This window comes from Dysidea avara, chromosome 14 (assembly GCF_963678975.1).
Source record: "Dysidea avara chromosome 14, odDysAvar1.4, whole genome shotgun sequence".
NCBI classification, from domain to species: domain Eukaryota; kingdom Metazoa; phylum Porifera; class Demospongiae; order Dictyoceratida; family Dysideidae; genus Dysidea; species Dysidea avara.
The window spans coordinates 10,417,488-10,444,820 of NC_089285.1; the positions used below are offsets into that span (position 1 = coordinate 10,417,488).

The 27,333-nt window shown below is 38.1% G+C and overlaps 2 protein-coding genes and 1 long non-coding RNA gene across 5 annotated transcripts; all 3 read left to right on the plus strand.

Moving 5' to 3' along the window:
- Positions 1-626: 626 nt before the first annotated feature.
- On the plus strand, positions 627-9,259 carry LOC136244333 (major facilitator superfamily domain-containing protein 8-like). Of its 2 annotated transcripts, none has more exons than XM_066035908.1 (11): positions 627-872; positions 1,424-1,521; positions 1,694-1,737; positions 2,152-2,392; positions 2,511-2,624; positions 3,205-3,471; positions 4,753-4,870; positions 5,345-5,479; positions 7,596-7,699; positions 8,583-8,791; positions 9,003-9,259. In XM_066035908.1, the coding sequence occupies exons 1-11, from the start codon at positions 805-807 to the stop codon at positions 9,234-9,236; spliced, it is 1,632 nt and encodes a 543-aa protein (XP_065891980.1). In that variant the 5' UTR covers positions 627-804; the 3' UTR covers positions 9,237-9,259. The 2 variants fall into 2 exon arrangements, with proteins under 2 accessions (XP_065891980.1, XP_065891982.1); XM_066035910.1 differs by having other exon boundaries at positions 831-962.
- A 2,737-nt stretch (positions 9,260-11,996) lies between these two features.
- On the plus strand, positions 11,997-13,801 carry LOC136244335 (uncharacterized). Its single transcript, XR_010695154.1, has 3 exons — positions 11,997-13,311; positions 13,380-13,506; positions 13,583-13,801. It is a non-coding gene; the product is annotated as an uncharacterized lncRNA (long non-coding RNA).
- A 1,173-nt stretch (positions 13,802-14,974) lies between these two features.
- On the plus strand, positions 14,975-27,333 carry LOC136244334 (major facilitator superfamily domain-containing protein 8-like). Of its 2 annotated transcripts, XM_066035911.1 has the most exons (11): positions 14,975-15,094; positions 20,803-20,936; positions 21,110-21,153; positions 21,388-21,628; positions 21,855-21,968; positions 22,343-22,597; positions 22,843-22,957; positions 23,185-23,319; positions 24,073-24,176; positions 25,876-26,084; positions 26,183-27,333. In XM_066035911.1, exons 2-11 carry the CDS (start codon positions 20,855-20,857, stop codon positions 26,471-26,473), a joined length of 1,590 nt encoding a protein of 529 aa, XP_065891983.1. In that variant the 5' UTR covers positions 14,975-15,094; positions 20,803-20,854; the 3' UTR covers positions 26,474-27,333. The 2 variants fall into 2 exon arrangements, with proteins under 2 accessions (XP_065891983.1, XP_065891984.1); XM_066035912.1 differs by lacking the exons at positions 14,975-15,094; positions 20,803-20,936 and having other exon boundaries at positions 21,123-21,153; positions 21,330-21,628.

Here is a 27,333-nt window from a genome sequence, read left to right on the forward strand (position 1 = left end):
GGGTTGTTGGTGGCTAGCTAGCAAGTTGCTATTACTTATTAGTGAATATTCAAGCACTGGCTGCATTTTTCAGCCTTGCCAGAGCAACACACATCATATACAGCTAGCTAACAAAATTAAAACTAGACTTTTGATTTCATATAATCATCTTCGTAATTTGCCTTAGAGTGTGTTCATGTGTTTGTTTTGGTGAATTCTCAGCAGAAGCTGTAAGTCATGCCCACCGCCCTACAAGCTAGTTTGACACGAGATTAGCAGCCAATTTGCACATGAACTACGTGTGCCGGATAACGGCTAACAGCTGTCATGGAAACTGCATCTAGAGAGTCTGGTCCGGTCAAGCGTGACCTCGCCTATCAGTGCCAAGTGACAGACACTCGGAACAGATCACGCAGCTGATGATTTAAAAAAACATCAACAACTCTTACTTTTTTCACACGACAGAAAAAAACAGCTGCTCAGGCATCAGTCTTCAACAAGTCTGCAGGCAGCGCGGGTATGACACCTCTACAAATCACGCACGCCCTTCAGCTATCATTAATCTCATGCAATTCGCCTACGCAAATAATTAATTCTGCTTGAAAACTAGTTTCGGAAGCATATAATAAACAATACAAGTTTACAGTAATACAATACTAGTTCTTGATCATGAACTAATGTCCTTCAGAACCCAGTACTCGGCAGACAGTCTCACTACCAGTATCATCACCTTTTTATTTAATGCTCGTCGATCAACTGTGATCACGTGGGTGGGCGCAGCTGTCGAGGTGCTAGTCGGCAATTCCAGTAAATCTTGCAGCAATTATGACATCTCGCGCCAGTGGCTACTTACCTATTAATGCAGACGAAGCTTATAGCTTGGAGGCTGACAGGTAAAGATACCACGGCGAGATCTGCAGCCGTTTTAGCTCACCCGAGGGCTCACCGCTGATCAGTAGCGGGAAGCTCGTGAGCTCGTTGCAGTACGTAGCTAGCTACTCAACTTTTTTTCGTGTTGTATGGTGTACGTGATTGTGGCTCTTTTGCACTGAAATAAAGATTAATGTTTTCAACAGCAGCCAGCTGCAATTACTTGTTATGTCACTTGGTTGACATAGGGTTGCTATGATACATAATTCTATTAAATGTGTATCCGAGGTATTTTGTACTTGTGTGTTCATCATCTCAGTGATTAAGTTACATGATTGATTTTCAGTACTGCTGTGATGCATGTGGTATAGTATGAATTCTTACACATGCAAAGCTTATCTAGCACACAAGCTATAGCTTCAATGGGTAGACCTACATCACACAAACCCACTGATGTTCATCTGATCTAATGCTGCTAGCTAGCTATATAATATATATTTACATTAAGGTTTATTTTGTGTGTCCCTGTACAATAACTGACTGGCATTTTAATTGTTCCTTGTTGTTCCTATAGTTTACAAGTTGCAGAGGATAAGGTAGCGAAACAAGAGAGGTATCGCCGGTACCTATCCTTAGCTATCATCATGTTCAGCATGTTAGTCAGCTCAATAGGTAAGGGATCATTAACATTTCTCTGTACATGAAGGCAAATGATGTGCATGTGCCCCTTTGTCAGTAAAGTAGGGGTGAGGTAGCTTTTTAGTTAGCTAAATAGACCATACACATAAGTGTTACTAGTAATGCATATATTGTACTGATTTACATGTAGTATCTGTTGCTGCAGGTTTTTCCATCATATTTGGATCAGTATGGCCCTATTATCAAGAGGTCAGCCCATGGTGATAATTGTTTGTGGTTTGTTGAGGCTGCATAGATACATAAACCACAGCAGCTGAATTTGTGTTACAGACATACTGGGCAGCTGCTAATTGTGTTAACTAATTATAGAACATGGAAGTCCCTTAATCCAAATATGGCAAATATTGTTTTAGTTGGAATTTTCATCTAAAGAATTATATCACTATCTAGAAACTTTTCTAAAAAGAATCCTCTATTAACTTTCACCACAAATGTGTACATATCTGATAATATAACTGTGTCTAAGCAATATGTACACTGTGTGTAGTTTCAAATAGGCCCTCCTCCCCTTTATCCACCTAGCTTTATATATATACACAGAATGAGTACTGTGTCAGTTAATCGTTGCCTGAACAATAATTCACTTCTACTTCCTGTGTACAGATTGATGATGGAGCTACAGAATCCTTCCTCGGTTTCATTGTAGCATCGTTTAGTTTTGGTCAGTTGTTGACATCACCACTGATCGGGATGTGGTCAAATTATCGGCCAATCAAGGAGCCCCTGATCATAACGTTAGTAGTGTCAACTGTTGGGAGCACGATGTATGCTTACGCTCTGGCTTTTGAGGACTTTGGTAAATGGATTCTGATTGCAAGCAGATTTATTATGGGCCTTGGAGCTGGTGAGAAAACCACAATTATAATATACTTTTGCTGAACAAGCAATGTAGTATGTGTTATATAAATTGGCATGTCAATGCCTTTGGGTAAAGGTATTCAACTATTGAAATCATTTTTCAGGAAATATTGCCCTGGCACGCTCCTACATGGCAGCCGCTACCATGGACACTGAGAGGAACACTGCAATGTCCTTGTTGGCCAGTATGCAAGCACTTGGCTTCATTTTAGGTCCAGGTATGTATGCATTGTGTGTGTGTGTGCGTGCGTGCATGCGCGCACATGTGGTGTTATCACATAATGCAGGCATCTATCAGAGCACCACCCTGTTGACCCCTTACTAATACAGGATGACACGTGACCACAATATGTTATAATACAGGTGTACCCAGCTGCATGTTCAATTAGCTGATGTGTAAACAAAAAAAGCCTGCCCACACCATCACAGCTGCCTGTGCTGAATTCTCCTTAAAACTCTTGCCAGCTCAGCAGACAGCATGTCTGTCTGGTCATGCACACACTAAAAGGTGAATGATGAGATATTCAATCCTGACTCATGGCCAATGTGTTTGCTTTTACATGTAGGGCATAAATGGCTGTTGCCAGTACTCCTTACACTTAGCCCTGTACCAACCTTAATAACTGACTTAAGGGAGAAGCCACCAGTTTACATTATTAAAATCCCCATGGTTAACTAGAATTTTCAGTTGCTAATGCACCGGTACCTAGACAGAATTAACAGCATGCTGGATTATAAGTTAAACTAGTTAAATTAATAATCAATTTATTTATTGTCACTTGTTCACTTAATATCCAGCTCTAGGTTTACTGTTCCAGCCACTGGGGGAAGATGGGATAGAGTGGAGCAGTATTAAGCTCTATTTCAACCTCTACACTGGTCCAGGATTTCTTGGTGCCATCTTGAGCATCATCAACATCTTAATGGTCATCTTCCTGTTTAAGGAATACAACTTACAAGGGATCAAGAGGAGGCTACACTTCAAACGATTGTGGCACCTTTTGGTGGACAAGTGTGTCTACATGGAACACAGAGTAGAAGCCAAACAACTTCTAGAGCATGAAGGTAAAAGCCAATATTATGGTAACATGAGCTGGCTAATATCAGAGCTGTTATAATGCATACTAGTGTATTTTATAAAAGTGATGTCACCATCTTTTGTTCAATGCTACAGATAGGGATTTCCCACATAGCTATGTTGTAATGGCTAGTGTTATTCATATAATCTTGTTTCATACTTTGTATCACTAAAACCCTACTTCATAAACTAAACTGCTAAGTTCGCTAACTGTAACTATAATATACACATGTGGCTGTGACTACTTTGGTTAGAGTATCTCTACCTCACTACTTATCTCAAGTGAGCTACAAAAATTAATAGATTAAGGAGTGTGGTTGCCATCTCTGTTTTCTACAGCAAAACTACAGCTGATTGCATTAAAGGATGTGATTGCCTGCTCTGACTTTTAAAGACATGATGGAATGTTCTAATCATTTAAGGGTGTGTGTCACCATGAGACCATGCTATAAGTGCAGCTACAGATGTCTACTTCCTCTTATAGTAGCAGAAGCAGTACAGTAGTTTGTAGCATCTAAGTACACTTCTCTAGGAAAAGTGTCGATACCAAAAATTAACACCTTGCATCTGGTAATTTACTTGCATCAAGAGTTCATAATAAAGGGAGACCCTCCCTCTATATATTATGAACTCTTGCTTGCATGAAGAGGAAGATAGAAGATAAAGGCAAATCAGAAGGCAGACATTCCAGAACCAGAAGACGTGTATACCACCACTACACCAGTAAATTCATTATTGTTGTATGGCCATGCACTGCTTCATTTGGCCTCTAGCCTTGCTACATGTGATCAGGAAGACAGGCTGACCAAAGCAGAAAAAAAATTTTAAAACTCAATATTCATCCTTTGGTAAACGTTCTCTTGCTTTTAAAATGCTAGATGCACTAATACTCTTCCTTTACATTGTGTAAGATATTTCTGTGATGGTATGTTATGGCAGAATTTTGGCAGTCACTACTGTTTGGGCAAACGAATAAACTTGCATATAACTTATTCCAAGTAATGACTGTTTGTACCAACTTAGCAGTCCAACCATAAGTTTGTGCAGTTTAGAAACCAGTACATTTGTGGTTAGTGTATTTGATGTTTGACTGCATTGCATTGGAGGAATACGATGATATTTACATTTGCGATATTTATACCACTGCCTAGATAGCAGCAAAATTTAGCAACCCATGGCTTACTGGATAATCAGCATGCATGTGAATCCTACTGTACCATTTAATCTTAGTAGTTGCTAACTGCTAGGTGATGTTTGCTCCATTACAGGTAGTAAGGATGACACAGATAACACATCGACTGTGATGTACAGATATGACCACATTGCTGCCTGGTCCTCCATTTTGATATTCTTCCTCATCCTGATTGTGTTTGCTGTGCTGGACACGTATGTGCTGGACGTGTACTTTGTAGTATGTGATGTAATAAGGTTTCAACATTACAACAATTAAACACAGATCTGCTCAATAGACTATATTGTTTCAAATACGATATTATAAACCTTTTAAACTATCGTGGTACATACTATGCTTACTTGCTTACCCTAATACAACATACAAAACATGACAAGGACACCAAACAATATACCGCACAGCTTTCTCAATATTACCTTACCAATTTCAATGTACAGTGTAGGGACATTTTTGGTAATCTAACATGCTATATATCAGGTGGCTTAAGCGGGTATTCATGCTGTGTTTCATGTTTTACTGTATTTTTGCCTAAGACAGAACTACTGTACACACAGCTAGTCGCATTGCATTTAATTCTACTGAGCTACTGTAGTAAATAGTAATCTCCCTGAGAATACAATATATGCCCTGTTTATACATATTACTAACAGTCTCCATATGTGCTACAGGTTGCTGACTCCGATGGCAGAGGATGAGTATGCTTGGGATGGGGATAAGGCCACATTTGTTGTGAACTTTTTGTCTGCTGTTAACTCCATTATATCAATTGCCGCCTTCATGGGGACCAGGTACATCCTGAAATGGTGAGTGACTGTCGCACTGTAGTGAAGTGAACATGGACACACATGTACATGACCACTACAGTACCCCAATAGAAGGAAAGGCTGTTGATTAGAATATGTACCACCACCATATGTACCACCACCATATGTACCACCACCATATGTACCACCATGTACCTCCAATCACCACCACAATACTTACCTATTGTCTGAAGACTATTGTAATTGTATGTTGTATTAGAGTGAATTTAAATCTGAATTTGTAATAATACAAATCTACTGGGATACATGTGCATATTACAGCATGTACAGTATATTATTATTATTATTATTTATCTGATTTGTCAAAAGAGACAGGGTGACACCAAAAGGCAGAGCCTGTACAAGGGTGTTTCCCTAGAAGATACAAAACTAAAAACGGAGGGGACAAATACAGAGAAAAACACAGCTACGAAAACCAAGAAAACACATACACATATAAATTAATTACAACAAAACAGTTTATACACAGCTTGGCGAAACTTAGACGAGCTGAGATCAAATACATCACATTGTATGGCTATGTAACACTACTTGACTACAGGTTTTACATTAACGTCATTGTGTCATATGACCTGTAAGTAATAGTACATGTGATTTGGCCAAAACTGGACCAGCCAGAGTGCTTACTACGGCCCTGCTGATATTCCCCATAACATCAACGCTCTAGATGGATTGCCCTTGCCACCACCCCCAGCACCAGTTGGCATGTGCTGGAGAGCTGTGGCTGGACTCAATAGTCCCTGTGCCTATCAATTAAAATGACCCGTCTCTGAAGAGATAACAGTTGACCTGCAGCCACAAATGCACACTGTAACAGTGAGACAGACAGTGTATCCAGGCCAGAGTATGGCTGTACGTAATGAAATACCAGCAGGATAGAAGTTCAGCCAATGTCTAGAGAAAACTTTTCCCCATGTCCCTTGTAATTTTAAACACAAGAAGGGGGTACTACAGGATTGGTGTAGGGATAGAAACTGGTGTTTTTGTGGATGTTGTGTAACATATTTTCACACTGACCATGACAAAACATGCAATGGATTTTCAGCACTAGTAAAATCTGTCAAGTGTGGCACTTGTCATACACATTTTGGCTCTAACTTTTCCCTTGAGCATATATGATACTCAGCGTAGCTTGAACATTTCTCACCAAGAACAGCCATACAAGTACAATAGTCACTTGCTACAACACCAGATTTCTTATGATTGTCCATATATCAAAGGGACAGCACGGCTTAGATTCATTTCACCCTGGCATGCATTGGACAACAGTCTCTAACTCTGTGGAGACTTGCAATATTGTACCTCCTCCAAATGTTTAAAGAAGGAAATACAAGGTGATGCCTCCAAAGCATAATGCTATTAAACATATAGTATCTGATAGTACTGCATAACTACAGTAGAGCCTCAATCCCCAGACACCACTGATCTGGTATTTTACAGAACCAAAAATGCAGCAAACTTTTGTTTGAAAATATTGCAGTACAGTAAATACATTCTCTCTTAGATCCCCTCTAGGCTGCATTGAGTGAACAGCTAATGATAATACCACTTGCCCCCAAGCCATCAATGAGTGACTTGAACACACTTGTATGTTTCTCTTATATATTAAACATCCAACAATTAAAGCAAGTTACATAGAATGAATTTTGTGGTCGGAATCTTGGATAGCTGAGGTTCTGAATCAGATGGCAGGAAAGCAGCTTATAACAAAGATAAACTACAGGAAATAGTTTGCCATAAAGACATGTACAATAACATTGACACATCCTCCTCTACAAGTCATCTGTCTTTAACAGTATAGATTAGTCCTCTCAAGTAACTACAGCTGAGATAAATCTCGTTCCTTTTGCAATTGGTCGCCTTAGACTGGCTTGTTTGGCTGAGCATAGTTACATAGTTGCCTCATATAGAAACAAGCATGTATTATGTGTAACTGAACTAGATCCTTAAGAGCAGCCAGAATTAATGAGGTACACATGTCAACGGTACTAGTGTGACTGCTCTATTAGAATATCTCAGTATTACTACTATCTCTTCATTCTAGTAGTTCACTATTATTTGTGTTGCTTGTTGTATGGTCATTCATTCTTGACAGGATCCCAGAGAGAACAATTTTTATCAGTGGACTGATCTTGATGATCATAGGAACTGGTATATGGCTACCTGTAGGACCTGATAAACCAAGTGTTGAAATAATAGGTATGTTGTTCAAGAGTGAGCTCTATCAGTTTGTAGTGTTCCTTATAACTAATGATAAATTTAATAGTGTAAGGACGACTCAGTATGGTGCTATTGCTATTCTGCATTTTATAAATGACTGGTTGGTGTGCTCTTGCAGGAGAGAATAGCAGACAGGCAAACAATAAAACTAAAAAAATGTGCAACAGTTAATGGTGGGCCTCTGAGGACTTAAAAATAGTTCTTCGAATTTTAAGGAGAAACTAGAAGCCCAGCCTTCTCGTGAGCAATAAAAGTCAGTTTTAAGATAATACAAACTACTGCTGGTCAGGATACAGCCATGTGTACCGATCCTAGTGTTCACTACATGGTCTGGCATATAAAAACTTTTTCCATGAAACAATTTGGAGTAAAATGGACATTGTAGCTATATTGGTGATCTTTTGAAAAGATTATCTTGATGGTCAATGTATGCCTGGTTTATATATACACATCACTTTTATGAAATGAAAGTAATCATAGTATATTGGTAGTGAAAAACTGTTTACACACCAAATACAAAACGTAATTGTATACCTTTACATGTACAAGTACTGCAGTATACTCACTGTACACGACTCTACGTTAATCGGTTGGCCAGACCAAGCTATGGATTTTCTCCCACCTCAAAACTTATACAGCCAGACAAGCCATATACACATGTACATACCGTAATTCACTTTTTTTTGTTGTAAAATAATTTTTGTTTGCAAGGGACTGAAATACTGTAATAGAGCAGTTATTCATGTAAGTCCTACAAAAAATTTTTTTTGCACAAAAATAAAGTGAATTACGCTGTGTTCTATGACTGCTATTGACCACTGTGTCAAGACAATGTGCCCATTACTTATCTCTTTTATTTTAGATGTACTAAGCAACTACACTGGTGATCCAGTAGATAACAGTACTAGTAAACTGGGTTGTAATTACCGCAAACAGTCATGGTGTTTGGACCAGCCAAAGATTTACTTGTTCCAATATGTTGTTGGTCTGTACATCCTCACACCAGGCTACTGTGCCAGCAGTTTGATCTGTTATACCATGTTCTCTAAGATATTGGGACCCCGACCACAGGTAATGTGTGTTGTGTATGAATAGTGTCTGTTATGTGTATGTGTAGCCATGCATAGGATAATACCAGAAACTTTTGGCGTTTGTACAAATATATACCACTCCAAATTGTAAAAATACTGTCCGTTTCAGTCCTAGTGTGTGTGATGTAGTGTCCACGCTACACATCACATTTTACTGGTTGCTAACACATTTTTACTGGTGTCACTTGTAGGGTTTGATGATGGGTTTCATATCAGCAGCTGGTAGTGCAGGTCGTACAGCAGGACCATTACTACTGGCCAATATGTACTACAGTGAAGGACCAAGGACTACATTTATAATGTGTATTGGAATAATCAGTGTAGCTCTAGCCATTCTACTGGTGTCCTACAGGAGGATAGTCCCACATGATGTGTATAGACTGAAAATGATTACAAAGTCAACTAGTATAAATTCTGATGTGTGATAAAACAAATTGTATAAATGTGACTGTATTATTACATTCTTACTGCATGAAGGACAGTATTGTTTTTGTCTTACTATATAAGCCTTTTCTAGGATGCCTTTTCCCAATTTCTGCAATGAAATACTTTATTTTTTGGTTACTTAAAATTTTAATTGTAACTTGGTGGATATCCTAATCTTATTGTTCTCCTCAGTCTGTGGTGACCTTATCTAATGAAAGACATAATTGTTACTAGAGAAATTTCAACAGGTAAAAGGGAAAATTAGGAATTTTAAGCTGGACAAGGAACAAAAAGTAGGGAAACAAGGGAACAGCTGAAAGTTGTGAAACAAGGGAGGTTGCCTATACCTGCAGATATACTATAGTGGACATCTAATCCCTACTCTTCAGTCTATATATAACCATGACTGAATTAGGGATTACATGTCCACTAGTATATCTGCAGGTATAGGCAACCTCCCTTGTTTCACAACTTTCAGCTGTTCCCTTGTTTCCCTGCTTTTTTGTTCTCTGATCCCTAATCCAGCTTAAAATTCTTAATTTTTCTTTCTACTTGTTTGTTTACATTTTTAATAACAAAATTATGACTACTGAATCCACATGTACCACATTAAAGAAAGAATGGCACCAGCCATTCCATAAAATAATTTTGCATCTGAACGCATGCCTCAATAACCAATTATGCACTGAAAAGTGAGGTGGCCATTATGCGGTTTCGTTTGTAGCAATACTCCGCTCGTTACACAGCGTTACAAACAAAGAACTGTACAAGAAATTTCTCTGCAATGAATTGAGTTGCTACAGAAAATGCAGACGAAGAGCATGACACAGCCAGAGGGAAGCCATACTGCGTTATCACAAATTGACACCTTGCGTTGTCAGCGAACACAAAGGAGGACAAAGGTAAGTCCATGATACGTACATTGTACATACTGCAGTTGGTGAAAAGGCACATCTTGGGACGAATCAATGTCAAGCAGTGAAACAATCAAGCCCGTAGCCTTCGAGTTATGCTTTTGGGGTTAGTTCGTTAGTTAGTTCGTCAGAATAAAATAGAAAATTTTAAAATTTCCATAGAAACTTGTTGGAAGGGTTTGAGGTCACTCTGAAGGCAATTTTGGGCTTGGCTATGCCTAACCAATATTGCCAAACTGTTATGAAGAACATTTGAGGCTGGTTTTAGGGTGATATTTTTGGGCAAGAAAACCCAAAACTGCATGATCCCTAATATACAGTACTAACGTACTGTATGATGCAGAGCCACTAAATTTATCTTCAACAACTATACCATAGATTACCTCAACTGAAACTTTTACCACCATTAATGTATGTGCTTCAGCTATACACAATATTCTATTTTTGATAAAATCACTTACAAACGGTTTCTGATTATATCCAGTCATGTTAGTATCAAGTGACCAGGTCACGTCCAACATGCAGTAGGCTATCATTATGTACAACAGGAAATTTTAATGGTTGAAAAATGCAAGCATGATGTTGGAAATCACAAATACATGGATTTAAACACCCACTTCAAGGTTCTACAAATTATAAGCTGGCTGATGAATCATCATCAACCTTTTCTTCTGTCACATTTTTTTCGTATAGTATGCACAGAAATTATAACAATGTAGCTTTTTTGTAGTTCATGGAATGCATTAATTACCAATCATTGACTTAATCAACCCTTTCCTTCCCTATACTATCAACAATAAACTGATACATTAAATATATAATATGTAGCTAAATCATGAAAAAAATTACATGATTTGAAGGTCAGTTGGAATCTATAGCACCAGCTGCCTTAGTTATTTACTAAATAATTAGGGATTTTAGCTTATACTACAGAGACAGAAAAAATGCTAGAGAATTTATTGTTAGTTTCATTTAAATGTCCTACAGAAAATCAATACAGCAAATAACAAATATACAAAAAATTAGGTCAATTACGCGTTGTAGAAAAAAGTAGGGAAACAAGAGAGGTTGCCTACACCTGAAGATATAGTAGTGGGCATTAAATCACTAATATAGTTGTGGAATACTTGTTTACTTTTTTGTAACATCATTATGACTGCATGGTGAACTTGTGCATACTACATCAAAAGAAAGAATAGCACCAGAGTTAGTGCAGCAAAAAGAAAGGAACACAAAGGAGGACAAAGATATGTCCTTGATGCATGCATTGTACGTAATGTGGTATGCCAAAAGGCACTTGTTGGGCTGAAGTAATGTCGAACAGTGAAAAATCAAGCCTGTACATTGTAAATACGATTTTGTCATTTTTGTAGCCTTAGCCATTATGCTTAGGGTTGGAACAAAGGTTCGGAAGCTTTGAAACCTTCAGAGGTTTTGTAACCTTCGAAGGTGGTTTTACCCCTCCAAAGCTTTGTAACCATGAATACTGGAAGCATGCAAATATCATTCATGGTATATTTGTAGTCCAAGCAGTTATAGCTATGGCTGCAACTAAGTGTGAGACTATGCATAATACGGGTATACACCACATTTATGATAATTAAATACCAACATGACATAATTAACAGAGCTTCAAAGATTCAGTGGCTTTCTTGCAAGAAGCCTCAGAGGGCAAAATTTGACCTTCATTCCAACCATTCCAGCCCTAGTCTGAAGGTGTCATAGACAGTAAAAATTTCTATTGAATAAAAAAAATTTAAATTTTATAGCAATCTATTAGTATTGAAGGTATTTTTGGGTTTGGTATATACCCTGCCAAGCTAGGTGACAGGAAGGTATTGTGAAGATTGAATTTTGGCCAGAAAAACCCAAACCTCCTAATATACAACCAAGATACAACACTATACGATAAATTATTGCTTAAACGCCATGGTGTAACTAATTGCAATATGTTAACCACATTTTAACAAGACAAACTGTTCACATGTATAGTCACCAGTTCCAATGATGGTTCTCTTATGATCCATGCCAAGGTTTAGATAATGTCATTTTTAGTCTTATTATTGTCAATACAAAATATAGCTAGTACCCAGTTTTGAATTCTGAACTGATAGTTTTGTCATCTTTAATATTACAACTACAGGTTTACAGCCAGATACCCCAGAACAGCTAACTTACCAATGTCAACCATGAAAGACATCCAGAAGTAGTGCCAGCCACTTGGAACAGCCACAGCACCCAGTTTAAAACTTTATATTATTGGGTGGATCACGTGATCTCACGTGACACAGTTGTATATGACCCAGTCTGAGAAAATCGGTCTTATCGCCCATGTCAGCAGATTTGATTTTTCACCCAGGACACAAAGCTACATGAATAAACTATCTAATTCCACAATCAAAATCAGCTAGACTTGAGTGGTCTGGTTTTGCTGGCTGCTCTTCCCAAGCCCAGTGGTGATCCGTACGTGTGGTGTGGGGCCTTAATGGAGCTCTGGTCAGCCTGGGGATGACTGTATGTGGCTGTACAGCTCTGTGGTGTTGAATAAGCACCTCTGCTGTGAATTTCCTTTCATTTTAGCCAGTTTTGAGACCTAAATGGCCCAAAACTTGTCCTAATTCATCCCTTGGCCTTTCCTTTCAATTTTTGAACACCATCTTACCCCCCCTCCTCCTACCCAATTTGCAGCTCGCTTGATACAGTCAACCTCGGTTTAAAAACTATCTAAAATGGCAGGAAACTTAGTTGTTGGCTACTTGCACAGTGGATGCTCTGGAAGGTAAGAAATTGGTGTAAACCGTGTGAAAAACTGGTACACATAGCTTCAACCATTGGCGAGCTACAACACACTAAATACTTAAAACCGGCATTTCTCGATACTTTTAAATAGGCAATAAGCCCGACTGGGTCACATATATCATTCGTGTAACAAAAATATGCACTATTATACTACCACACACTACTGAATATGAAGTAGCTATCGGTTATAAAAATCAAGAACATTTCTGTACATTCTCCAGTCCCTTCTGTATGTGTGTTTATACATAAGTCATAGGACAAATGGCAATGATTAGGCTGTAGAAGGGAAAACAACAGGAGTTACTCACATCTACATGCTTGTGTGCATGACAGAATGGAGTACTGTGTCTAAATATATAAGGTACACTTTATTTTTAATGCAATTTACATACGATCTTTTATATCGTACATGTCCTTGGTCATACTCAGTGTGGTTGATACAATGTATGGAAGGTACCATAAGCATACTGCCGCAGGAATGGACTTATCTGATATCCTTCTATCATCAACTTTCTGCTGGCACTGCAATATTTCTGGAGTATAATTTACAGAAAAGGTAAGTTCCTGTAAGGTGTTATTGTTAATTAAGCTTTACAGTGACCGTGTTTTATTATTATTATTGTGTTGTTTAGTTCTAATATTGTGCAGGACCGTAACCAGGATTTGTCAAAGGGGGGTTCAAGTTTGACATGGTAGGCGTTTACGGCAGCGGGGGTCTGGGAGCATAGCCCACAGCTGCTGACAACACTGCAACTGCACATGCTTCAGTTAATTTTAGTAGCTTTAACTAGATACATTTTATCTATATATACATTGAAATAATCAACACATGAAGTTATCCATTGACTATCTACTTATCACTGTTTTGCTCAGTACTCCTCTACTCAATCAATAGCTATTATTCCTTTGTGTCACACTTAAGTGACATGAGCTATCTAGGTCACATGTGACTTCTTGGCTGTACTGTACAATGTTGTGGTTTCTTAGGACAGAGACTAAGTAGGTTTACAGTGCACATGCAAGTACATAGCTAAATACACAAGGCATTTTTCCAATGTGGTTCACATATTTGGTGGTGATTCCCATATTTTAGTATGGTTAGTCCTTTATCAATATTATTATTACAGCTATTTTAGCTTGAATTTTCAGAGGGAAATTTCCAGAACCCCATGCATGCATGCCCATATACGCCCCTGCACATCAGTGAAAGAGCTAGGACTTTGCAAATATACTCATGCAGATTATGAACTTTGTTGCTATATAGTTAGCTGACCAGCACTATCCAATAACTAAACATTTAACTGAACATCAAGAACATTACATGCACACAAGTAGTAACTACTATTTGTTGCCTAGTACCTATACAAAACACAGACCTCTTCAGCATCAAGATGACATGCTTATTAGAACGTTTTCAGTATGAATATCCTCTATATTCATTAAGGAGCCGCGAATTTATAATTTGGATTGTCTACACTTTACTAATGATGTTTCTACATATCTGAAAAATAGGTAGCTATAGCACAGTGTTCAGATAAGCACATTATAGAAGAGATTCAACTTAGTCTTAATTGTTTGAAAGCTTTAACCATGAATGATTAGAGTATTTGAGTGACTGTTGTATTAGAGTATATCGATGTTTTAGTGAATTTTCATCTCCACCCAGGTCTTAGCTGTGTATGGGAGGTGAGGCTTAGCTAAACTTTAGTTAACACCTCAGAGCAGTCTTCAGTGCCCTACATATAGCCCCTCTCTACCTTTCAGGCGCTCATGTCTTATACGCCAGCTTAAAACTTTTTTTTTTTTTAATGGTAGGGGTTCACTTGAACCCCCCCCCCCCCCGGTTACGGGCCTGATGTGTAAACAACTTTCTCAGTAAAGCCAACATATAGCAACTTACCAGTCAAAATGATGTTAAAACGTGCACTAATGAGACAACCCGCTCCACAAAACCACCCTGATCATCAGCCAGCCATGTGGCCTCGTTATTTCCTGTATTCTAATAATTTTACTATGCTTAAAGTATGCGCGCGAAGCAGAGCACCAGGCGCCAACCAGATGACTAGGTTGGAGGTGTGAGTACTGAATTATTTGTTATGTGTGGTACGACGAGCGACTGTTGAAAGGAAGAAAACCTCAATGGGGTGAGCGAGAGGCCAGGCTGAGTATTTCACGCTTGTTTTATTAAATCCGTCAGTAATTAAGCAACGCACCTTCAGGTCACTTTAGCACTGTACAAATTAGTGGTGACAGTGAAGTTGTCAAGAGCAGACATGTGTGGTTTGGCTCCACTACTACAAGTCCAAAAAGTCGTGACTAACACTTTTATGACTACCATGGTGAAATGTGATTGGTCATAAATATTGTGTCAGACATTTGAATGAACAGATTTAGTGGGCCAAGCAATACTACAAATGAGCCAACTTTTAAGATTCCATCCTTGAGTTATGTATCAGGACTCCGCTCAGCGCATACATACTATACAAGTATGTTTATCAACGACAGTAGAGTTGTGGTTATTTGCTGTGTGTTTTATTAGAGTTTTAGTGTAAAATTCATACAAGTGTGTTGTGTGTGAGTGAGTGAGTGAATGAGTGAAGGCAAACTAACTTCTTGAGCTTCAAAAGGAATGCTTTGTAGAGGAAAATTAATTGCAGTATGGCAGTGGTGCAATTGAGTGATTTAAATTGTGGTCATTCAACAGTATAAGAAAAACCAGTGTATTTAATTTAAAAATGAAGTAGGGGCTGAGTGATAATAAGTAGTGGAACAAGAATGAATGATGATAGCTCTGTGGGAAAATCTCTACATTGTATGTCAATTATTTTGTTCAATGCCAGCAGTAGGGATTTTCCCACAGAGCTATGTTATATATCATCGGTTGGATCCCTAGTTTGTTGGTAAATTTGTGCTTTTAAAAATTTTGCTGGTTTGTTTTGTTATATGATAAACACATGTGACTGTTCTCTATTAGATATCAAACATGGCTGTTGTATTAGGGTGACTGCTTTATTAGAGTATCTTGAGTGGGCCTCAGCCAACTGGGCTATGCAGCATGGTGCTTTGTTTTCACCATGCTAACCAATAAGAGGTGTATATTTTATGATCAATTGCCTCACACATATCCCTCAATCATTATTGGTCCAGCTAGATCGTAAAGGTCCTGTTGCTTGATTGTTGTTGGTCCAACTAGTTTATAAAAGGTCCTACTGTGCAGGTACAGTGTCTACCAGTAATATATGTCTAAGCAACAGAGCACTTTAAATGGTGTCTAAATGCGAAAAGTACCAATATGGAAAATTAAATGCCTCAATATGGTTTCCTAGCATGAAGACGACCGAAGATAAAAGAAAAGGTAAGGCACAGAGGGCAAGCACTCGTCAGAATCCTAAAAGGCACATGCCAGTGGTGAGTTTGTTATTGTGGCTAAAAAAATGATGGTCATACGATGGGTTGTCAGTTAGCCTCTAACCTTATGACTGTGGTCAGGCTGGCAGGCAGACAGACCAAAAATTGGGTTTGGCTGGTTTTTTAGGGTTTATGTTATACTGTAGATTTAACACTATATTTGACTTTAGATACCCAAAGACTTTTCTTTTGTCTCTTAAGATGTTTCTAGTGTGGTTTTTAGAGGTGACATTTTAGTGGGCGCTGTTCATTACTGGAGCAATCTCTATTATTACTGTACTGTTTGATTAGAAATTTTGTATTTGAGTAGGGATCATAGAAATGAAATAGTGGACATTTAATTCCTACTTCAGTCAAATAAAAGACAGCCTGTCAACAATGTAGCCATGATTGAAGTAGGGACTAGTATAACTGCAGGTATAGATGACCCCTCTTGTTTCATTGCTTTTTGTTTCTTTGATCCCTACTATAATGTAATTTTTTACACTACGTGAACATAAAATTAATTGTCAATTACTTAAAAGTGAAGTGGTCATTCCGTTTCATTTTATCTTCCACCCGATATAGAGTGTTACAAGGGCTGAATGGTACAAGAAGCGCCTCTCCAGTCACTAATAGAATTATGGATGACTCTTGTGATAGCCAGCACTAAAGCCATGATGCATTGTGTATATGTTAATTCTCCTCATACTTTATTAGCATCTTGGCCGCTTTACTTTCCATATAGCACTCGCGGCAATGCTTAAATGATTTATGGAACTTCTAGTCATGTAGTTTCACTATACAGTCGGACTCGAAACTGACACACGTTGCATGAATTATTAGCAGCCTGAATGTACAAAATTAGTTTAACAAAGTAACTCACGCGTAGTTCACCATAGTTTGGCATAGTAGAGGATCGCATATTTTGGCAGGTATTTTGTCACAATTCACAATCGGTTCTATTGTGACACATGGTGAAGTATTTCCGTGATATCTCCAGGACTTGTCCTCTTGCATTAACAAACATAACAGCAACGTAACCCTCTCCCACCCATCATCGAAGCATTTAGGTATTGCACTGCAAAGAGTGCTTTATTGCAATAAAGTGCTCTTTACGGTGCATTAAAGTACGTACTTTGCGTTGGCGAGATCAAAGCAAAAAGAGCGCTCTATTTTCCGTAGCGCATTCATATGTGCTATATTTTCCATTTGCATCACAATAAAGTACACTTATGGAAAATAAAGAACAGTTACGCATTGACTGGAAAATAAATACGAAAACAAGATCACGTGCGTAATCGCCAAAAGTAGCCAAAAGATACTATTTGCTTGTATTACTGCCATTTTAATAAATACTTTCTTACCACCCTCCGGACCCAATACTTCAAATCCTCCATAATCCAAGAACTTATATAAATGATATCCTAATCACATACTCCCCTTAGATATAAAATTATTTATAACCCATAACTGTACTACATAGACACTTACCGATTGTCTGATGGCTGAAAACTGACGTGGTTTGAATTCATGAAATGGCCGCTCCAAGCAAGACGACAAGAAAGCACTCTAAACCAGTTAAAGCACCACTACGCTTATACAATATGAAAATAAAAGCATGAGGGTGTGGGTGAGAGACTAATATAGCACGAGGCGAAGTATTTAAAGAACTCTTTGTGGGCAATAAAGCACTGTTTGCCCTAAAGTGTACTTTATGAAATTTAAGGTACACTTTTTCCTTTTATCTCGCCCACGCAAAGTTCTATAATGCGTATCATAGCACAAAAATTTGTTGGGGTAATATTGATATGTTGATGAAAACACAGGGAGTAGAGATATTTGACCAAGAAAAGAACAAATAAACAAGAAAACAGTGAAACCTCACTTAGTAGCCACCTCTGGTGTGTCCTTTATAATCCCAATAATAAAGTCACCTTGGAGGCCACATTTAAAGGAAACCCTATATTTATTGACAAGTAGCAAATCTCCATGATCAAGATACATGGTAGTGTGTCTTGCGGCCAAGAAAGCCGGCGCGCCACACCGTGAGTATATTTACAGGAAGAAACAAAATGCTGTTTTTACGCATATGTAGCTCTGTGCTCTCTTTTCGATTTGGAATCATTTTTATACTGCAAACGCCCTCCACCTTCAGGACCCCACATACCAAATTTGAGCAAGATTGCTTAACGCAATCATAGCCTTAAAAATTTGGCTTAATTTCTTGGTTTTTGTTTTCCTTTCTTCGTTTAGGGGGCTCGGGGAGCTTAGATTATTCTTTCCACATACTTTACAAAAACCATTATAAAATGCAAATGTGTAGCTCAATTGTCTTGAGTTTTGTTACACTTTAAGAATGTATTTTGGCACAATCACATACCAAGTTTGGTGCAAATCTGATTAATATTCATAGAGCTATGGATGATTATTTGTGTTCAAGAAGGCCGACTTGTTGTCATGCCTACAGGGTAAACCACATATGGAAATAAATTAAAAATCGGTATGCATATAGGTTAACCATCATAGCTCAAACCTTTTGTGGTTTAAAAGAAATCGCATTGACAGCTACAGAGTTACAAGGCAAAAACCAAACAGCTGCAAATTGTGGGGTCAAAATACTCTAATAGAACAGTCACCGTGGGGTAAAAAATGGTGCATAAAAAATGTCAGGGAAAAAAGTTACTGACCAGCGTTTGGACCAGGGACCTCCATACTGAACACCCAAATCCTTAACCACTGAACCGCTGCTATCACGGCTGATCATGTCACTTTATTTCTATTTTATAAATGAAAATTCTAGCTAAAATCTACTCAATAGTCAAGTTCATAATTTCATAGATCTACCAATGGAAAATCTAGATTGTTCTAGAACATTCTACAAAAATTATGAAAGTATATAGCCATGTTGTGCAGCCAAGTGCAGCCAGTGTGGGCGGGTGATATACACGTTTTACGGAACCAGAAAATGCCATTTTCATGCATCCATTGCAGCCTTTTCACAGGTGAGACACAGCCTTCGATATGCAGCAGCTAATAATAAGGATGGAGCTCGTGTAGACGTTTATGCTTCAGGATTCTGGGGAGGTTAGCAAAAACATCTGAAGGCATTTTTAATGTCAAAGTTAAAGCTATTGCACCTTCATATCGTGGTACCCAAGTAGCTATCCTCACCATAGTTTATCGACGTTTTGAATGTGAGAAACAACAGAAGTATGACCAACAAAATTGAGATGGGTTCTTTTATCCCACTTGTATTTTCAACATAGTGGTGGTATGGGTCATGCTGCTCAGTGCTGTATTTTACAGAAGACTTGCTCTCCTTGTCTCTTCAGAAGGAGTAGTGTCATATAGTTCTGTGTTGTCAGGGTGGTGGCAAGGGGTGCTGGTAACCCTGGGAATAATAATAAAAAAATTTTCATGTATCCGTAGCTCCATAGTGCTTGAACAATATAATTAACTATAGCCTTCTTCATGCTAGGGCATCTCCCGTTCCTAGTTTGAGTCGAATCTTCCCAGCTATCATTTGGGGTATATGCACCTTCAAAATTCATCTTATAATTTCATTTCTTCATATAGCCACGCAGTGTTCGATGATTCCTGTAGTAAAGAGAAAAAGCTAAAAGGAATTATCAAGGTCAACCATTGGCTGGCCTTGGTACTTGCGATTACTGATATCTGCACTAAAACAGCCAAACTGTGAAAATAGGTGTGGCCTTAAAAAGTCTGGGTGAAAAAAGTTGTGAAATCAAAGGTGACGGCCATCAAATGGTTGCAATGATGTTAATGCTAATAGCATTAACATCATTGCAACCATTTGATGGGTGCAATGATGTGAAAATAGGTGCGGACTTTTTAAGGCCGCACCTATTTTCACAGCTTGGCTGTTTTGTGCAGATATGCTTTACTGTAAAAGATCGGGCTATACATCTTTTCTGTGTGTTATACTCTATTGTTCTTGTTCTTGTAGAGTGTGAATAATGCTGCTGTTTAATATATAGTTTTACCACATTTGCTGTTGTAATAGATAGTAATTGTTAAATAAACAATCGGACGTTTCTTCAGACAAGCACTGTTGGTAGCCATGGCACAAAAAAAACAATTGATTCATGGGTGATTATGTCACTTTGTATTATCGATTGTGTAGCATCACCAATAAACTAATTCAGGCATTCAAGTTGCATCTTGCAATCAGGGTTTTTGATAAGTATTTCACTCTGAGCCAAACTGGCCCAACCCAGACATCTACTGCTCCACCAGTAGTATACCACTGGGCCAATCAGCTTATGTTTGATGTGTATTAGTCACAAAGCTGGACTAGTACTGAGAAAATTGGAGCAGAAGCCATGAGTTGTGTGGGTCATTTTGTGTTAAAACTGGGCCAATGGAGCGCCATATTGCCTTATCAAATACCCTGCTTGCAATGAACAAAAACAATTTTATCCATAATGTTTGTTCTCCCTAGAAACATGCTCACTTTCTTATAACAAGGAGCTGTTGTCAATACACTTTGTGTGATGATGGAGGCTAGAAGGGAGCAGCGCAGGAGGTACCTCTCCTTGGGGATCATGATATTTAGCATGCTGGGATGTTCTATTGGTTAGTGTATGTGCATGTGTGAGGACCGTGTTGTATTTGTAGTGTGTGTAGAGTAAATAGTGCTCAGTCACAGTGGTCTGCATTTGTGTAGATGATTTGTGTATGTGATATTATTGGAATGTGTTGTTATTTCAACAAAGTTATACAGTTATCAGTACTGTTACATCTTACAGGATTTTCCATCATATTTGGATCAGTTTGGCCTTATTATCAAAAGGTCAGTGATTGATTGAGTGTGTAGGATGTGTTAGTTGTTGACATCAGTTTGAAGGACAAAATTTGTATGTCCATCATATAAACATTTGCTCATATGTATACACATACTTGTACATGCACAGTATATGGAAATACTCTAATAGAACAGTCACATGTTATTACTTTTTGCATTTACAGTTGCTGTTCTAGAAGTCCAAACTATGCCATGCAGGCTTAAATGTTACTTCCTACACAGATTGACCATTCAGCTTCAAAGTCCTTCCTTGGTTTTATTGTGGCATCGTTTAGTTTTGGTCAGTTGGTAACATCACCACTGATTGGGATGTGGTCAAATTATCGGCCGATCAAGGAGCCCCTGATTATAACACTGCTCATCTCCACTGGAGGGTACCTCATGTACGCTTATGCTGGAGCCTTTGAACATGCTGGCAAATGGGTGTTGATAACTAGCAGGTTTATTATGGGACTAGCTGCAGGTAAATATGTGTACTGTAGTACTCTATATACTGTGCATTTCCCATTGTGTACCATTGTAAACTCATTGGTGCCCATCTATTTAAAAAGACCACCTACTTGTAGTGGCCACCTTTAGTAGGTCCGAAACATAGCGAGGACATAAATAGTAAGCCTTACTCATTTTTTTTCTCTTTATCCTATATGTGGTCGGGGCATCATTTGTATTTTTGTTTTTGTGTGTTCTAGGAAATATTGCTCTGGCAAGGTCGTATATGGCAGCTGCTACCATGGAAGCAGAGAGGAACACAGCAATGTCCTTGTTGGCCAGTATGCAAGCACTTGGCTTCATCTTAGGACCAGGTGTGTAGTGTGTGTGTGTGTTTTAGTGTAGTGTAGTGTGTATGCTGTAGTGCCTGGTTCCTATGTTCTCCATAAAAATGCATTATTGTGTTGTCGTTGATCATGTATACATTATACTGAACTCACACCCTTCATAGACAGTGTACACTTGTGTAGGTGAGAGCATATCACCTACACAAGTGTGGAAACATACATTTATATAAACAAACTTCACAAATTGACTGGTTTAAATTTGAAATAAATTTTCACATTTTTTGACACTCAGAAGTTTTCATGATTTTTTCAGTTTGTGAAACATAAAGATTTGTTTCATATAAACATTTTTGGATACATAATGTATTGTTCGTCATGTTACTCTGTTGTATTTGCAATAGCAATTGGTTTACTGTTCCAGCCACTGGGTGAAGATGGGGTAGAATGGAGCAGTATTAAGCTCTACTTCAACCTCTACACTGGTCCAGGATTTCTTGGTGCCATCTTGAGCATCATCAACATCTTAATGGTCATCTTCTTGTTCAAGGAATATAACTTACAAGGGATCAAGAGGAGGCTACATCTCAGTAGACTGTGTTGTTATTGTGTGTACAAGGGAGAAGAACACAGGCCTTTAATTGACAGGGAAGTTAATGGTGAGTTGTGTATGGACAGTCTTCATACTTTGAAAGTCAGATTTTGCATCATGCATGATAATTTGTACAAAATTATCTCATAGCTGTCATTGTCATCCCTCACATGTTATAGCCACATGGCTGTTGATATGAATGTTGTAGTAGTTAAGTGGTATATGTATTATAAGCATGTTGATACTAGACTTTATTCACTAAATTTCTGTGTCAAAATATTTTATACATACAGTACTTCCTGATCCTTATAGGTGAAGATGGAGGGAGGGATGATCCTGGACCATTATACCATTATGACCACATTGCTGCTTGGTCTTCTATTATCATATTCTTCCTTGTACTAATTGTGTTTGCTGTGATAGACACGTGAGTTGATACCCAGTATGTGTGAATAATAGATTGTGCCTTTGTAGTGTTGTATGTATGTCTGTGTGTGTGTGTGTGGTGTGTGTGATACATCAGTGATAAGGGTAGTGTAAATAATGAAAAATGTCCTCTTCTATGTGTGTAGTGTGTTAGGCTAAACACAGTAACTCATCAAAGTACTAAATCACTCTAATAGAACAATCGGTGTACTCATTATTCCTGTATAGCTTGTTGACACCGATGGCTGAGGATGAGTATGGTTGGAGTGGAGAGAAAGCAACTTTTGTAGTGAACCTTCTGTCAGCCATCAATGCTGTCTTGTCTGTTTTGTCCTTCATGAGCACCAGGTTCATCCTCAAATGGTAAGTGACATATGACCAATACAGTATACACCTGTACTGTGGTCATGTGTACAGAGTAGTGTTCATTGTAATATTGTAAGCCCCTTGGATACACTCACTATCTATATATAGTATGGTACGCAGATAACTTTATAACACACATAGTAGGTACTGCATACCCAGAAATTTTTGTGGTATGTATATTTCACAGTTATGTCCTTAGTCAGGATTTTCACATTTTAAATTTCACGGATGCCTATTGGGCCATAACTTTCGTGTTTTAAATTTCATGGATTACTGTTGTTCTATTCTATTGTTCTCAATTACACAGCTACGAAGGGTCTGCTTTCATAAGTTGATATTTACTTCAATCATCATACAGATTGCTAAACCGAATCTGAACCAAGTAGCACAGTACCAGCAATCTCTGTACGAGGCATACTAGTAGTCTATACTCTTGTAGTAGGCCAGCTTCTTTTGTGAGCCACGCCCACTTTGAAATTGGGAATGTGTGATAACGTTTGTAGGTATAAGTGGAGTCCACATATGCCTACAATACTAGGGAGCCACACTAATTTATTAGTAAGGTGAGTTGAAGTTTGTAGGACACATATAAATTTTCATGTGATAAAATTTCATGGCAATTTTACTAACTGTGAAAACCGTGAAAATTACGTACCACGAAATTTCTGGGTATGCGATATATCATAGACCACCCATGACATGCAAGCAGCAATCTAGGTGCTCACACAGGTAATTCTCTTTTCCTCACAGTGTTCCAGAGAGGGTAGTGTTTATAGGTGGATTGATCCTCATGATTGTTGGCATGGTGATATGGCTACCCTTAGGGCCTGATAAACCACCCATCCAAATGACAGGTTTGGTTCCTTAATGGTGTATGTGTGTTTGATAGCTGCTTTAATTATCATCCTCCTATCAAGAGCTTCACAGTAGATAATTATCCACACAAAAACAGCCAAGCTGTGAAAAAATGGTGCTGCTTTAAAAATCCTGGGTGAAAAAAGTTGTGAAATCAAAGGTGATGGCCAAGAAATGGCTGCAATGATGTTAATGCTAAAAAAGTTTAATAATGGCTGTGTACATTAGTGTTGCACCGATAATCGGTTCAATAATCGGTATCGGGCCGATATTGGCTACTAGCCGATTAATCGGTTTTGATTAAATATCAAGGCTGATGTTAATCTCCACTGCGCTGTGTAGTATAATGATGTGGGGGAGGCTAGACATAAGTTATTTGGCATTTTAATTAAGTTATGTGTTAATGGTTTAGCAAGCCATGCCCATAATAAACTGTCAGGGTTTAGGCCATGCCCAACAATAAACTGAGGTTTTTAGGTTTCTATGTAGTACCAGCCACTTGTCTCAACTGTATAGCAGTAGTAAAATGTACTTAAAACCTGTTTACCATGAGTAACTTTTACTTGTGGTATACATCTAACTTTACATTTTAGCCTAGAATGAGCTGTATATCAATGGTTATGTCACTAATATGAGCCATTTAATAATGATGAGATGAGTGTTAGTGTTATTAGTGTCTATCGGATCGGTTATCGGTATTGGCTAATTCTGTTGCTTAACATCGGTTATCGGAATAATCGGCTAATTTGGATATCGGTGCAACACTAGTGTACATTGTTAAAATTTATTAGCATAACATCATTGCAGCTATTTCTTGGCCACCACCTTTGATTTCACAACTTTTTTCACCCAGGCTTTTTAAAACAGCGCCATTTTTCACAGCTTGGCTGTTTTTGTGTGGATTTCACTTCTTTTTGTACTTTATAAGGCAGCCCATGGCTGAGTTTGAGGTTTGTTTTCACTCACATTTCTGTAGATACAATGATGATTATTGAAGACAAACTTATAAATGTGTTTCATTGCATGATTTAATTCAAAATTTGATAATATTATTGTAATACTATAATAGAGTGCACATTTTTTGAGAACTTTTAATAGAACATGCATAGAATGTTCTAGAACAATCTATTGCTAGATCTATGAAATTACAAACATTTGATTAGAAACTAGAAATTGCATTTATAAAATTGCATTTATTAAAGCAGAAATTATGTGAGGTGGTAAGCCAAGGTAGCAGTGGTTCAGTGGTTAAGGATGCAGGTGTTAGGTATGGAGGTATCTGGTTCGAACTCTGGTAAGGTTTTGTTTTCGACATTTTTTGTACTAGTGGTGACTGCTCTATTAGAGTATCTTGATCCCATGATTTTACACTTGCTTGGTTTTTGCTTTATAACTTTTTGCTGTAACTCTATTGCTATTCAAACTATCAAAAGGCACTGCTATCATCCTTAGCAAAAATCCTACTAGAAGTCCTCCAGTCATAATGCACATAGTTTATATTCATGTGTAGCTTGATCAAGTATAATACAATAGTCACATCAGTGGAAACACTTTCACTTTTGTAGTGGTCTATCCAATCATACAGTAATGTATTTCCTTGGTTAAACGCTGCACCTGTAATAGTCTCTGCGTTGTATATAGTACAAGCTTATCTTATCATTTAGTTACTTTATTATATTGTTCCTCTTCTCTTGATAGATGTACTAAGCAACTACACTGGTGATCCACTAGATAACAGTACTAGTAAACTGGGTTGTGATTATCACAAACAGTCATGGTGTTTGGACCAGCCAAAGATCTACTTGTTCCAATATGTTGTTGGTCTGTACATCCTCACACCGGGCTACTGTGCCAGCAGCTTAATCTGTTATACCATGTTCTCTAAGATATTGGGACCCCGACCACAGGTAATGTGTGTGTAGTGTGTATGTGTGTAGTGTAGTGTAGTGTCAACATACTTTACTGGTCACTACTTCATGTACTCATTTACTGGTGTCACTTCTAGGGTTTGATGATGGGTTTCATATCAGCAGCTGGTAGTGCAGGTCGTACAGCAGGACCATTACTACTGGCTAATGTGTACTACACTAAAGGACCAAGGACTACATTTATAATGTGTATTGGAATAATCAGTGTAGCTCTAGCCACTCTACTGATCTTCTACCGAAGAATGATCCCTTATTCTACATTCAGACAGAAGCACAGTACAAGATTAAAACTGTTAGTTAATTTAAACTCAGATTCTGCAGTACAAGATTCAGCCATAATAGACAAGTCCAATAATAATAATATATAGTACCTACTACCACAGCCAGCTATCTGCTATATCAGCAATATTATTTTTAATGAATCAGTCCTATTGTAATTCATCCCATAATGATCACAATCATTAACTGTTGTATCACTTATTATAATAAAATGATTTATAGTAATTCAGTGACACAGCCGAGGATGAGCCTGGATGCCACTCCAAATAAATTGTCTGTTTCCCATCGTAGAACCAGGCATATTTTCATGCGGGCGGGCAGTCCATTCCACAATAAGATTAGCAGCTTTTCAAGCCATTATTTACCTGGCACAACCATAAAAAGCTGCATAAAAGCAAGTTGCAGAAATAACACAAACTTGTGCCAACTTGATAGCACTGCTGGCATGTAAGCTGACACTGTTTCAAGACTGCTTTTACTGAGCCTGTACAGAATGCAAAATAATTGGAAAATAATGGATGAGTACGGAATAAGAACTGCCAGTAACCAGATGCGGGAGGTGGACAGGAAACTGGAGTGGAGCTACTAACCTGCAGTGTAATACAGTAGTACTGTATTGTTCACACAGGTGGCAGTATTTAAATGTGACTAGACACATGAAACATTCAAGTAGTTAGTTTATTTACCTTTTCACTCTTCTTTCCATGTTTTCTCCAGCTTCATATAAAAGTACTTTTGAGTTCTGTGCAAGTGTCATCTTCACTGACCAATACATTTCACTGTGATCCTTCCCTAACCCTGAAGAGAGATCAAGTATGTGTCCGTGTTGGGCTAAAGATGTTCAGCACAGCCTTGATGAAAAGTTTCTATGTTTGTATACAATATTTTATATCAACAGATGTTTCATATGGTGGGATAAGACTGTGTGTCAATAACTTCATGTAACAAA